This window comes from Triticum urartu, chromosome 4A (genome assembly GCF_056163025.1).
Source record: "Triticum urartu cultivar PI428250 chromosome 4A, HENAU_Tu73, whole genome shotgun sequence".
Classification (NCBI taxonomy): Eukaryota; Viridiplantae; Streptophyta; class Magnoliopsida; order Poales; family Poaceae; genus Triticum; species Triticum urartu.
This window is the reverse complement of record NC_141876.1, coordinates 10,137,501-10,151,838: the sequence shown is the minus strand read 5'-3', so window position 1 is coordinate 10,151,838 and position 14,338 is coordinate 10,137,501. Positions and strand designations below refer to the sequence as shown.

Below are 14,338 nucleotides of genomic sequence, written 5' to 3'. Positions count from 1 at the left end.
CAAAACCTGACACGAGAAAAAGACCTTTCGAATCGAGGCGGTAGGAGCCAAACTGCCTAGCGGTACTACGGCAGTGGGGTCACGGGCGGTACTACCGCTTGTGACCTTCGGCCGTACTACCGCAGGCAGTGCGGTACTACCGCTGGGGCGCGCGCGCGAGAGAGAGAATCTCTGAAAGATGCTGAGGACAAGGCGGAGGTGCCAGGCCCCCAGCGGTACTACTGCTGTGGAGCCACGGGCGGTACTACCGCTGTGGAGCGGTACTGCCGCTTGGCTCCTCGGCGGTACTACCGCTGGGTTGCGCGGTACTACCGCTTGGACCCAGACAGGACAAGGAAGAGAGGAGAGATCTTTTCAATGAAAAGGAGATGCTCGGAGGGTGAGAAGCTGATGTGTATGTGATGATTCCACCCATGCAATACCCCAGCGGACCCCCTCTTGATAGTACGGTGCCCTCTATGCAACTAGTCCACCGAGAAAGAAACGAAAGAGCTACACCGTCTTGAAATACACTCCGAGGGGAAGAAAGCGTCTCGTGCCAGGGGAGAATCTGTGAATTATTCAAAGCACAAGATTAGTCCGCAAACATGTTGTCATCAATCACCAAAACTACCTTGAGAGAGATATGCCGTAACAACGGGGGAGCAAATCCCCCCGGAGACTGGCGATGGGGGCCATGTCCAATTCGGCCCCCAGCCGAACACTATTTCGGATGCCCATATGGTTCCGGAATTAGGCAAGCAGCCTCGTTTGCGAGAAGGAGGTGCACCTATTCCGCCGGTGACCTCCGTCCATCCAGAGGCGTCGGATACCTTACTGGAAGCACTGCAAAGTGCTTCCATTGTTGAAGAACACCGTACCCTCATGGCCGCTAAGAGAGGGTTCGGTCCGCTAAGAGCGGACTGGCCGAAGCCTGCACCAGCCTTTTGACAGGCTTTGAAGTATGCGACGTAATTTATGCAAAAAGATAATATCATAGTATAGACAATAGCCCCTGAGACACTGTCCGGGGCTCGAAAAGAGAAGTCAGACAGATGATCAAATAATTTTCGCACGAGACTAACCAATATATGTCTATATGAATAAGCAGACGTCGATGCTGGCTACGACCTCTCATTCTGCCGAAGTCTCTAAACTGAAGCAGTGTTTGGAGCAGGCCAAAGAAGAGCTCGGCCGTATGAAGAAACAACTGAAGGACAACAAGGTATGCAATGATCTATTCCGATGTAAAAAGATATGAATTGAGTATGTTTGATCATACTATCATGATATTTCGTAGAAGCTGCGATCGAGGTGGAGACCCTCGAGAAGTCGTTGGCCGAGGCCCAAGAAAGAGTGGCGAAGGAACAAACCGTCCATGAAAAGCACGAGGCAAGGGTCGGGGAAGTCCGGCAGGAGCTCCAGGACGCCGCAAAGAAATGCGAGTTCTTGGAGCGCAAGATTTCGGACCAAGAGTCCGAACTTGCTAAGGCCCGCCAAAGCGCGCAAGAGGCCCGGGTTGAAGCCCAGGGTGCCCTCCAGGAGATCCAGGAAGCCAGGAAAATCGCGGCGGGTAAGGCCTTTATTATGCAGAGCAAGTTTGTGAAGAAAAGGTACCTCTTACTGACCCGAATTTGAAGTTCTCCAGGAGTGTTTGCGGATCTACCGTGCAGTGTTGCTGATGCAGCGGAGTTCTTCCGAGCAGAAGATGGGAGCTTAATGAAGAAGCTGTTCTGGTTGCAATACCTTACGCCAGAACATCTGGTGCCCTTTAGCGATCTGAACTTTTTTTTTCTTTAAACATGAAGCTATTCTGTATTCTTCTAGACAAGCGTACTCTGGTTTTTCTCCCCGTTTATTGGCTATCTGGCTGATAAATTTACGACTGGAAGTATTTTTTTGCGGGGGAATTTAGGACTTTATTCAACCATCAATAGCTCCTACACGACCATTTGCAACTTGAGTAGCAAAAATGTTGGAAGCCTCAATGATAGAAAATGTGTACTCCGCACGTTTATACACCTGAAAATACACACCATTTTCCACCACTTACTTGGATTCTTCGACAATGACCTCTTTGTCGGCTCCCCAAAAACCAATACTAAATGCTAAGGAAATGGTCCAACAAATCAAGCGGTGGTGGGCTGCGCAACGGCGAGGTCAGAGGGCGACAGCGTGCCGTTGTGGTCGGCGTCGAGCATGTCGAACTCCTCCATGAACTCCGAGATCTCCTCCTGGCTGATCTTCCCGAGCTCCTTGAGCTTGTACAGCACGAACTCCGCCGCCCCGACGCGCCGGTCACCGTCCAGGTCCGCCGCCTCCAGGTCGGTGTTCGTCGTCCGCCGCGTCAGCACCCAGCGCGCGAGCGCTCTCTGCCGCCGCTCCGCGTACAGCTCCGCCACGTACAGGAAGAAGAGCGCCACCACCACCGTGCTCACCGTCACCCACACCGCCGCGAACGCGCGCCCGGCCGACGACCTGAAGCTCCGGTCGCCGTACCCCAGCGTGGTCACCGTCGCGCACACGCAGTACAAGGCGTCCACGGGTCGCATCCCTTCGCCTTTCCACAGCACCAGCGTTCCCGACGCCACCGACGCCGCCAGCAGCGCCGCGGCCGCGTACAGCTTGTACCACGTCTTGTTCATCTCCATGGCGCGCAGCTCCCGCGCCGGGTGCTTGCCGTTGGCGTGCACCGCGCGGAAGACGAGCGACTCCTGCTTCTCGACCAGGTAGTCGGCGGACTTGCTGAGCGAGGTTCCGACAACGGCGACGCCTCCAAAGGCGAAGGCGCTGGCCAGCAGCTTGCCGGTGTCGCTGGACGGGACGAGGTCGCCGTAGCCGACGGTGGTCATGGTGACCACGCAGAAGTAGACCGCGTCAATAACGCGGCTGCCGCTGCGGTGCCCGGACATGTGGTCCATGGCGAGGTAGAAGGCGGTGGTGCCGGCGACGACGTAGGCGAAGAGGAGCAGGCCCACCAGGCGGAAGCTCGAGCTCGGGCGGCCGCTCTCGAGCACTTCCTTGGCCGGCGAGGCCGCGCTTTCGGTCCGACTGGCGTTGCCGGGGGGAGTAAGAGGGCGAGGCTCTTCCAACGCAGCAGGGTCGGCGGAAGGAGCCGTCCGGCAGCGCCGAAACCTCTTGACCCCGTCCGGCGGCTTCTGTCGGATGGCACCAGCCGCGTTGCCGTCGCCGCCGGATAGCAGCGGTTGTTGAACACCACCGGCCACCATTCTAGCCGATGGGCGATGGAGTTGCAGCAGCTAGCGATGCAGATATGTGCAGATCAGAGGAGAAATGCGAGCCTCTTCTTGTTCTCGATGACTCCACGTGTGGAGTGTATCGCCGTACAGGTGTAGTTTACAGGTGCGGGTTATGCCGCGTGGCTGCCTGGTTGCCCTTGAGTTTACTGCCTCTCTCCACCTGTAAAAACAAGAGAACATTTGTTCACTTTGACATTTTCTTTGAAAAAACTTTCAAGATATTCACCAAATATCATGACACATCATGTCACAACAAAGAACATCGTAGGTTATTCGAAATTACTTAAAAAGGTCGTCATATTAGCCTGCTGAATAAACGTACTAAATGTGGTATTCACACTCTGCTGAGATTTGGGCTACCATTAGTGGCTAAGGCGTAGCCCAAACCGGTGAAAATCATTTCAATCCCTTTGGAAAAACAAAAGAAAAGACAACAATGTTTCATTGCAAGGAGTGTGAGTGCTTGACTCGAAGTGCCTGATACGCTCTGCGTTCACAGTGGTGTTGCCCAGATCTGGATCTGACGTTATGTGCTCGCCACGATTGTCCTAGGTGTCTCATGGTGACATGGTTGAGATGCCGAATGAAAGCCCCGCGCCTTGGCGTCGATGGAGGTGACCACCGCGGGTGCCGCTCTTCTTTTAAAGACGTCGTTGTGGTTCTCCTCACCGTGTCAGACTGTCAGGGTTTCACGTGAAAACCCTTGTCCGTCTAGGACTCAGCAGCGGCCACGCTCAACGCTGTTTTTCCTTTTAAGGACGTTGTCGTGGAACTTAGGTGTCTTAGGGCCTGTTTGGTTTAGGCCAGCGCCCGGCATGCCAATCTGACTGTATAACGAAGCCCACTAAACAAGCCCATGTTAAGGTCAATTAGGCCATCATGGGTTCTCAAAGTCTGTAAGTTACCTTTCATGGAGAGTCTAGGTATGCAAACCATGGCGCCGCCAGGATCTATAGCTACCGTCTGCACATCGCGCTAGAATCGATCTAATTGATTCTTGCTTGCTGCCGCCGCCGCCGTGCTTGCCTAAGGCACTATACCACTATGTATTATGTCTTCGTGCTAACTGCTAAGCAGGCTGCTGATCATGCCGACGTGCTGTGACATAGAGTCCGCCGATCCCCACATCTATACTTCTCAAGGTACGCCCGTATATACTGGCAATTGTGTTTTGTACGGATGATATCCTACTAGTATATAATTCCTATGGACTGCAATATACTAGTATGTACAATGGAATCATCAGATGCCTTTCTTTTTCATTTTGTTTGATGTGGTTTTGTGATTACAACCTGCAGTACTTCTCCTCTTCTACAGATGTCAATGTACGAGCTAGTCTAATCTTGCATAAAATAAGGTGCAATGCATACTAAGCTATGCCCTTGTTTAAGAGCTTTTTTACGGTGCATCATACTACCCATTATGATGGGTAGTATTTTGGTAGATCCAATGGTCAGTATGGATGGGTCAAATTTTCCCTCTGGGACATATTGGTAATTTCTGTTTAGAGATAGATTTCTTCTTTGTTAGTTCTATAATCACAATTAATGATCTAATTAATTAAATTAACCCATTCGATCCGGCACGGAGGCACGGGCGAGTGCGTCTGCGACCTCGTCGCCACTGTTCCTTCGGGTTGCCGGAGCAGCCCCGCAGGTGAGGCACAAGGTGCGGATCCAGCGCAGGTAGGCTATGAGATGAGCCTCCTGTCAAAGCAGCTTGTCGCCCCAAGGAGGAGCAGAAATGTGCTGGAAAGACGAACGGAGAAGGCCTACTGTATTGCGTGCCCATCTTCGATCCGCTCATGGAGCTCTGCTCGCCACCATCGGCCTTGTAATCACAAACTGAGTTGGGGCAATAAAGAAAACCACCGGAGATGATGCGTGCCCGTGGCCATCAACAAGCTCTACGTAGGTGTGTTAGAAGAGAAATCAGCGATCTGATTGTTGCGTACTTGCATACGTGTGACGTGCATGCTTGTGTATCCGGCTGGCCGGCGGTGAGTCTACTAGCATAGCTTTTCTAGGTCGTTGTGTACGTTCGGTGCAGGCCAGCTTGGAGCATGAACCAAGATCGTCAACTTCGTTTCATCGTCTTCATCGTGCGTCGCCGACCGAAAAGTATTAGATGGTGTGGACTGCGCCATGGCGGGGAAGAAACCTGCTTGCGTGATTGATAAACATTAGAGTACCCAAAATACCCCTAACTAGTCAATATACTACCGAAAATCTGTTGTAGTATTGTCTTATCTAGGCCCTTCAAGCCACATAAATTAACAGTCCAAATTGATTTGATGCACCGTAAAAGGTCTTTTGTTTAACTTTGTTTAAGTTGTTGGTAAACCATAGGGCTAATTTCCATCTAATAGAATGTATCATTTTTATATTTGCAAACATATATTATTTTGCTTTGATGTCAATGTTAGATTAAGACTTTATGTAGGGGGGCAATACGGGATGAATGTGCATATAACTAGTTAGGGTCTTGTGGCGCAACCGGCTCCACATCTTTCGACTTCTTACAGATGCATAGCATGAATACTGACATTGCACGGACATACGGACACCTTGTGATTTACACCAACGTGTCTACTTTTTTTTTGTCTCATTATTTTCTTCGTCCCCCTCATACTAAAATCCTGACTCCGCCCCCGAAGAAGAGCATGCACAACTATAGCTTAAACTGACATTACACTGATTAGGATCGAAGATTACACAATAAAGACATGTACATCCATGGTGCAGATTGATTTAAGCAGCCTTTCCCGTACTTATTAGCTGTGATGCTCACTTGCTCAGCATGGCCTGGTAGAGCTAGCTCGTACCATGCTGCCATTGGCAGTGAATTAAGCAGGCAGCTGCATCCACCATGTGGTTAACAACTGAAAGCCATATCATATTGGACTATAGGAGTAGCGTATCGCGACAGGGGAAGACGGACTAGCTCCATATGTCTTGATGTCAGGGCAGCTTACTTGGTGATCTCAACGTCACTGACTGATTCTGTGTTGATGGTGCGCAGCTACTTAATTAGGAGGTATGAAGCATAGCTTAGTTTGCATAACCAGTTGGTTACTGAATGTGCTGAACATCAATTGCCGTGTCTAACTGGTCAGTCGTTAAAGATAGTACCCTGATTCGCATTGACTTACAACTTGCTCTTTCTCTTGACAGTCCTTCAGGTCTTACTCCCTCCGTAAACAAATATAACAGTGTTTAGATCACTATTTTAGTAATCTAAATGCTCTTATATTAATTTACAGAGGGCATACTTCTTAACTTGCCATGTTATTGAACTTGAGAGTTTTCTTTTTAATGGTTGACTTGGAGATTGAGCATATGTAGAACAGCAAGCAGTTGCATGATGATGTGTTTAACTTTAATTTCAAGCAAAGTAGCAAATGCAGCAAGCAGTTTTTTTGAAGGATCCAGCAATTGCTTGGTTTTTCATTGATAAGCAGGTAGAATAGAATTTTACATGGAAATGCAGTAAGCATTGTCTGTACAGCAACATGCACTTCATCAAAATGTTGGCAAAATCTTTAGCCTCGCAAGGGAATCGTGTGATCAAGTTTATTACCACTATACAATGAGCTTCACATGGATGGCTACTAGCTTTACCATCCTTCCGAACGTACAAACTGAACTCTTTCTGTCTTACTTAAGACACACAGCCAACTGAACGTACAAGCAAAGCAACAAACACCCAAATGCCCAAATACTCAGTCAACTAAAGCTACATCCCGATGGTTTCTGGACCTAGACATCATTATCTGCTTACCCAGTCGTCTGCAATTGGTTAAACCATCAGATAACTTCCTCGACAAAGAAAAATACTAATCTGAAAAGGATGCTCGGACCAGTTCATCGGAAATCTTGTCTCTAATCCGGCTCAAGAGATTTTGGTTTTTACATGTCTGTGATTTGGGAAGGAGGTTTGTTTGCGATTTACGAAGGAGATTATTTAGGAAGAAGATGTTTTTTAGAGAAGAACATTGAGGAAAGAGATGTGCATTTTATTTAGGAAAGGAGATATATATGCAGGGATGATGTATCAACCATGACGACGACGCACAAACTTCCTTTTAATAGTACAAAAGATGTGCAGATGTTTTTCATATTCTCAAACTGTAGGGACCAAAAATATCCCCGTTTACAATGTTGCCCTAAGTTAAATAGGACTAATAGACTAACTTACACATCACATCGGGTACGTTGACCTTTGTTGTGCACAACCGAATCTAGACATTTCACACTCTGACACATCACATTTGAACACAAGTTGTTGTATGGCAGGCTACTTCCTGAGAGAAAAAGCGACGTGATACTTGAATATCCACCAAGCATACTAAACAAAGGACTTTATCATGCATGTCACGCCTAGGCAACAAAATCATGCGTTCATTGTTACTTGTCTAAGCTCTAGTGCAATAGTCGGTAGACGAATGCATTACATTTGGAAGCACAAACAAGAGTCTGTGTGTGAGAAAGACCATACATGCTGATGGGGTGGCACATTAGACCGTGAAGTTTAGTTTTGATAATAGGTCAGAGGGTATTGTGTGTGAATTGTGATAGTTTACTGCCCTGCATGGCGAATGCTATTAGGAATTGTAATGTCATTTTAATTACTTAATAGTATATGAGAGGTGTTTTAATAAAAAAATATGCTCATGAGTTTCCCTCCAACTTACCTGCAGATGTGCAACAGACACTCCAAATTAATGTGGTATTCACACTCTGATGAAATTTGGGCGACCATTAATGGCTAAGGGGTAGACCAAACCGGTGAAAATCGTTTCAACCCATTTGGAAGAAAAACAACAGCGTTGCATTGCAGGGAGTGTGAGTGATTGACTCGAAGTGCACCTGGTACGCAGCCAATCAAGGACACAAATAAGGTAGCTGGACGCACACATACGAGCTTAGCAAAGCAAGAAGAGCTCTATAGCACACGCACAACTATAGCTTGATGAACTGACATTACAATGATTGTGATCGAAGATTACACAATAGCGACGTGTACATCCATGCGCTGATTGAGTAATCAGCCTTTCCCCTACTTAGTTGTGATGCTCACTTGACTTGATCGGCATGGCCTGGTACGGCTAGCTTGTACCAAGCTGCCATTAGTAGCCAGGTGGTTCACAGCTGAATGAAAGCCGTATATCATCGAAAATGCTCTTTAGAGCTCGGGCTCCATGGAGCCTGAGTTTGACTTGATCAAAATTCAAATTTTCACGTTTCAAATTTTTTTGAAAAAAAATACACACATACTTAGAGACATAAAGCATATGTGTGTAAATTTTCAGGACGAAACACTTTGAAATGAGTGCTACACAAAAAGAACAAATCTGAGGCTTTTTAGTAGATGCACTATTCATTCTCAAAGTCCATGAATTTGTCTTTTTTGCACAGATCGCATTTTAGGGTATTTCATCCTCAAATTTTACATACATACTCATAACATCCTTGTTTACTTGTATGATTTTTTTAAGATTTTTTTGAAACTGAAAAGTGTGAATTTTGAATTTTTCAAAAAATCCGGCCTCCATGGAGGCCGAGTCATATAGGAGTATATGCGTCTCACTGGTCATCTAGTACGGATATACGGACATGACAGTGTCACCTATCGCGATAGCGAAAGATGAGCAGCAGAAGAAGGGAAGTCTAGTGCTGGCTCCATATGTCTGAATGTCAGGGCAGCTTGGTTGGTGATCTCAATCAACATCACTGACTGATTCAGTCAGTGTTGATGGTGTGCAGCTGCTTAATCAGGAGGTGTGAAGCATAGTTTAGTTTTGCATAACCAGTTTGTTACTCAATGTGCTAGGCATCATTTCCCATGTCTAACTAACCGGTCATTGACAGTCCTTTAGTTCTTCTTACTTCTTAATTTGCCATGTTGTTGAACTTGAGGGTTATGTTGGCTGTCATTCTTAAAGGTTCACTCGGAGATTGATTTAGCATATGTATGCACAACAGCAAACACGCAGTTGCGCGATGATGATGTGTTTAGTTAAGGTTAAGCAAAGCAGTAAATGCAGCAAGCATTGGCTGCACTGCAACTTGCACTTGATCATGAATGCTGGTAACACTAGTTTGTCTGTTTGTTTGTTTAAAAAAAAGGAGGAACGCCCCGGCCTCTGCATCATGTGATGCTGATAACACTGATGACGTACCGAGTTCTTATCTGCTAAGGAGAAATCTTTAACCTCGCAAGAGAATCGCGTGATAAAGTTTATTATCACCGAACACAATAAACTTGTCATGGATGGCTGCTAGTTCTATATATCATTCTTCCTAACGTACAAATTAAGCTCTTGGTATCTTACTTGAGATGCCCATTCCCATTGCAAACGCCCAAATGCTCAATCTATTGAGGCCAAACTCGGATGGTTCTCTTTATGGACAAAACCAAACTTATCTGCTTACCCAGTCCTTTGCAATTGGTTAAGCCATCAGATAACTTTCTCCAGAAGGGAAGATACTGACCTGAAAATGACGTGTGGACCGATTCATCGGTATAGTAACTCCGGCCCCTGATTAGACTCAGAAGGAAGAGCAAAAACCATTACTACTTACTAGCAAACGGAATGCCAGACAATGTGCTGCTATGCCAGTAGGATAAGTGACGTGTCTAAACGGTGACAAGCATAAAACATTGTACTTACCTAGCAAAAATTAAAATCAGAGGAAGGATGGCAAGATAAACATGACTTCTTCCTCCCCATTGTAAAATCCAAGCTCTTGGCTGGCACTTGAAGAAGGGGCAAAAAAGCAAATCCACCTACCTTGTAAATGCAGCAATGAGGGAGGATGCAACCAAAGCAATTTACAGCACCGGATCATCATAATTTCCACAAGGACCGACTGTTATTTTTAACTAAACGCCGGTGAGGCTAGCAATGTGCCGAGTAATTAACCGGTAATTAGTCAGGAGCCATAAGTAAACGACAGGCCATTTTGATTTGCTTGTCCGTTTGGTTGGAGGGTGGTTTGTTAATATGGCAAATGCAAGAATTCTGATCAAGACATTGTGCTGTCCTATATGGAAGGTTTCATGGAGAGGTGGCACATTTTGTTTGTCATTATTGTGCCATTTTCTTAGATGCAGAGGCAGGACAGTCCAAGAAAATGTGGTATTACCCTACCATTCCAAGTAAATTTGCATGTGCCACCTCTAAACATTCAAATAAGAATTTGTTTTGTGTGCCCGTACTACACATGGAGAGACAGGGCGGGGTCAGTATCTTCCATGCTAAGCGGGTTATTCTCATGATGGGTGTTTATTCGCTTGTCATTGCACGAGAGAGGCTGATAATTGGGATGCCCAGTCCTATAATCAAAATGAAAAAAAAATATAATGAAACAAACTCTCGTAAAAGATAATATGGTGACCACCTTGCAATAAAGAGTGCTTTGATGTAAAAAAAATGCCCTTCTCTCGGCTAAAAAGAGACCACTCTTCCCAGAGCGCACGACACACCACGTCTTCTGCACCCTGCTGCCGCCCCCCACCGCTCCACCTCCGCTGCTCCACCTCTGCTGCTCCACGGACGCCCCCGCCGCACCCTGCTGCCACCCCCGCCGCTCCACCACTGGTAACTAATCACATCATTTGTCACACAGACATCTAGCTCTATGACAACTCAAGAGGAAATCCTAGTTCACTTTGTCGTAGGCTTTTTCAAAATCCAATTTCAAAATGGTCTCAACTTGTTCTTTCACGCGTGTGTGGTACAAATTTTCATGCAAGGACAAAAGACCATCCATGATGTTCATGTTTTTGATTAAAAAACACTTCATAAATACTAAAAAGCTTGTCAGCATACGGATCAAGTCTAAGGTCCAGAGTTTTAGTAATCCACTTACAAATGCATCTAAAAGAAAGTGGGTCCATATTGTTGAATCTTATCAGCTCCAAAAAATTAGGTAAGAATGCTATCACACCGTATTTCAACCTATGAACAATCAAAATTCCAGAATGGAAGGAATTAGATACATGTGTAATGTCAAGCTTGACAATGTTACCAACTAGCTTGATAATTCAATGGGGGATATTATATGGGCCAGGAGCGCTGATTTGACAGTTAGCAATCACATTAGTTTCTTGATTGTTCGTCCTGAGTACCTAAATCGATCGTGGGGTCTAGATCCACTTACATATCTCCTAAACTGTCAATTTTGAAAATCAAATATTATCCAAGTTGTACGTACAAATTGTCTCCTTGCTCCCCTCAACTCTGTTTATCCGACCTCCCTTCTTGCTGGCATTCTCCATCAAGCTCCGGCACTGCTCGACCAGTCATGGGATTCCATTTTCTGTGTTAGTATTGTTGTTTAAAAATAGCACAAATCTGGTGAAAATAAAACCGTCGGTGCAAGCCTCTTAACCTGAACCCCAAAACTGATGCCATCAGCTTTTTTCTAAAAGCAATTGGGGAGGTAAAACCCTTCGCTGTTCCATTAGCATAAACCAGAGTTCAAAACATGATCCAAAGTAGAGCTAAAGAAAAGCATCATCTTATTGCAACACGAGAGCAATGAAACCTTTGAACAATTCCATTTATACAAAGTGTATACATTACACTAGAGCACCACGGTAAAAACACATCGCTGCCTTGAAAACAAATTAAAAATCACCATCTCACCCGACTAATCACAACTTCCCATGCATTTTCTCTCGAGGGGTCATTTCATTTTTTTCAACCAAAACCCCCAAAGTTTAGCAACCGCTAGTGGGACCACCCGACGGTGACCGTGGCGGCTTCGAACCCCTCCTTCCCGCCACCGAACCGTATGGCGCCGCTGCTCCCCTTCCTCCCCCTCCGCCGCCTGTCCATGCTCCCGCCCTTCGACACCGCCGGCGACGCCTTCTCGCCGGCACCCTTCCGCCCGACCCCGCCAGCCTTCTCCAGCAGCCGCACCACCTTGGCCTTGCCCGTCACCGCTGCGGATGCCGCGGCCGACCTTCCCTTCGCCGTCGCTGCCCTGGCGTTGGCCCCGGCTTTGAGGAGGATGTCCACCACGTCGGAGCGCCCCGCCTCGGCGGCGCAGTGCAGCGCCGTGTAGCCCTCGGCGTCGCACGCCTCCACGTCGACGCCCCGCTCGATGAGGTCGCGAACCGCGTCGGCGCGCCCCTTGAACGCGGCGCGCATTAGCGGCGTCCACCCGTGCGCGTCCCGCCCTTCCACGGACGCGCCGCCGTCCGCGGCCCGACGGACGGCCCGGGCCTCGCCCTTGCGCGCGGCCGCCAGGATGGCCTCGCCGAGCCCCAGGAAGTCCATGATCCGCCCGGTGTGGCCCTCCTCGGCCGCGGTCTCGTATGCCGTCTTCCCTTTTGCGTCGCGCACCGAGGCCGTGCCGGCCACGCCGTGCGCCAGGATCAGGCGGGCCACGGCCTCGTCGCCCCGCCTCGCCGCGGCGTGGAGGGCGGTGCCACCGTCCGTGCCGCACCTCGCGTCGGCCCTTGCACCTGCCGCGAGGAGCGCCTTCACCGCTTCCCGCCGGCCACCCTCCGCCGCCAGCCGCAGTGGGGTCTTGCCATCCCTCCCCGCCGCGTCGATGGATGTGAAGGAACCGGAGAAGGAAGCGGAGGAAGAGGAGCCGGGAGAAGCAGACGCAGGCTTTCCAAGAAGCAGCTTCAAGACATCGTCGTGTCCCGCCGCGGCGGCCACGTGGAGCGCGTCGGAGCCGGCGTGCTTGGCTCCATTGGCGAGGAGGAGCTCCGCGATGAGGCACTCGCCGGACGCCGCGGCGATCTCGAGGGGTGTCCTCCCGCGGCTGGGCTTGTCGGCGTCGGCGCCGTACTCGAGGAGCACCTGCACGATGTCCGCGCGGCCGAGGCCGACCGCGAGGTCGAGCAGCGTGCTCCCGGACTCGTCCGCGGCGTCCGCGGCGCGCCACGCGGGGTCGCTGCGGTCGAGCACCTCCCTGAGCGCCTCCACGGCCCCGGTGGCGACGAGGCGCGCCGCGACCTCGGCGCCCACGAAGGACGCCCGGATGCCGCTGTCGACAAACACCTGCTTCTTCCTCGCGGAGAACCACTCAGGGTTCACGGAGTCGAGCGCGGACACGGGCTCCCTGACCGAGGCGCCGGGCGCCACCACGCTGTGCAGCAGGAAGGCGTCCTCCCCGCGGCTGCCTCCCCCGCCGGGCCCGTCGGGCGCCTCGGAGGCCATGTAGAGCACCTCGACGGTGACCGCGGCGAGCGGCGCCAGGATCCCGGTGTGCGGGCGCACGGCGAAGCGGCCCCTGACGGCCGGCTGCAGGCGGAAGGCGACGGGCATGGTGTGCATGGCGTTGCGCAGCGTGAGCTCCCCCCTGGCCGGCCGCCCCGGCTCCACCCGCACCACCACCTCGTTCGTCGGCTCCGGGATCACCAGCCGGTCCATCTCGCCCCCTTCCCTTACCCTTCACGTGCTCTCCTCGCTTGCTGGCGTAGATAGAGCTTCTAGCTAGCAGCAGGAGGCTAGTGCAGCAGCAATGGCGAGTTGTTGGTGGAGGTTGTGGTGGGGTAAGAAGCCATCAAAGGGAGTGAGAGCAGTGGAGGGGCGTTATGTAGGAGCCAAGGACGGCCGGCGCGGCGTGTTGGCGTGCCACATGGCCGGTGTAAACAACAAGGCGGACTTGTTCTATATGCTGGCCGCCTTGGCCGCGGGCATGCGCCATTCGCCATTGTTTAATGACGGCGAAGGTGGAGTTTGGTCCGTAGGGGCAATGTAGATGGAGATGGGGAGGGTCCGAGGCCGGAGCGTAGCGGCGGAAACTTCCCGGCTGCCTTGCCCGTCGCCGTCTGCCGCTCGTCATTCTAGGCCATCCGTAAACTAATGATATGAACAAAGCAGATGTGATTGGCTGGTGAAAATTATCATCAGATTTCCATTCAAATTTGTTGTGTAGCATGTGGCAGTTTGACAGCAAAAACAGTTAAATTTCCTGTGAGATGAGCTATCAAATTTGCTGTCGCATTTAGAATAATTTGCGTCCTTCATTTTGTGACAACTATTTAGTACCAGTAGTAGTTTTAGACTAGCCTCAGTCCTAACTTACAGCATGCCTGAAAAGAAATAACAGTACGTTCTACATTACTAGTGC

The 14,338-nt window shown here is 49.6% G+C and overlaps 2 protein-coding genes across 2 annotated transcripts; both read right to left on the bottom strand.

The window, feature by feature from the left end:
- Window positions 1-1,938: 1,938 nt before the first annotated feature.
- LOC125550188 (two pore potassium channel b-like) lies at window positions 1,939-3,302 on the bottom strand. The gene has a single exon (XM_048713124.2). The coding sequence runs from the start codon at window positions 3,207-3,209 to the stop codon at window positions 2,109-2,111; it is 1,101 nt and encodes a 366-aa protein (XP_048569081.2). The 5' UTR covers window positions 3,210-3,302; the 3' UTR covers window positions 1,939-2,108.
- Window positions 3,303-11,785: 8,483 nt separating this feature from the next.
- Window positions 11,786-13,949, bottom strand: LOC125553372 (protein VAPYRIN-like). The gene has a single exon (XM_048717164.2). The coding sequence runs from the start codon at window positions 13,633-13,635 to the stop codon at window positions 11,977-11,979; it is 1,659 nt and encodes a 552-aa protein (XP_048573121.1). The 5' UTR covers window positions 13,636-13,949; the 3' UTR covers window positions 11,786-11,976.
- Between the last annotated feature and the right edge of the window lie 389 nt (window positions 13,950-14,338).

Excerpts from the sequence above, each read along its gene's own strand:
- LOC125550188 (XM_048713124.2), bottom strand. The coding sequence starts at position 3,209 with ATGGTGGCCGGTGGTGTTCAACAACCGCTGCTATCCGGCGGCGACGGC.
- LOC125553372 (XM_048717164.2), bottom strand. The coding sequence starts at position 13,635 with ATGGACCGGCTGGTGATCCCGGAGCCGACGAACGAGGTGGTGGTGCGG.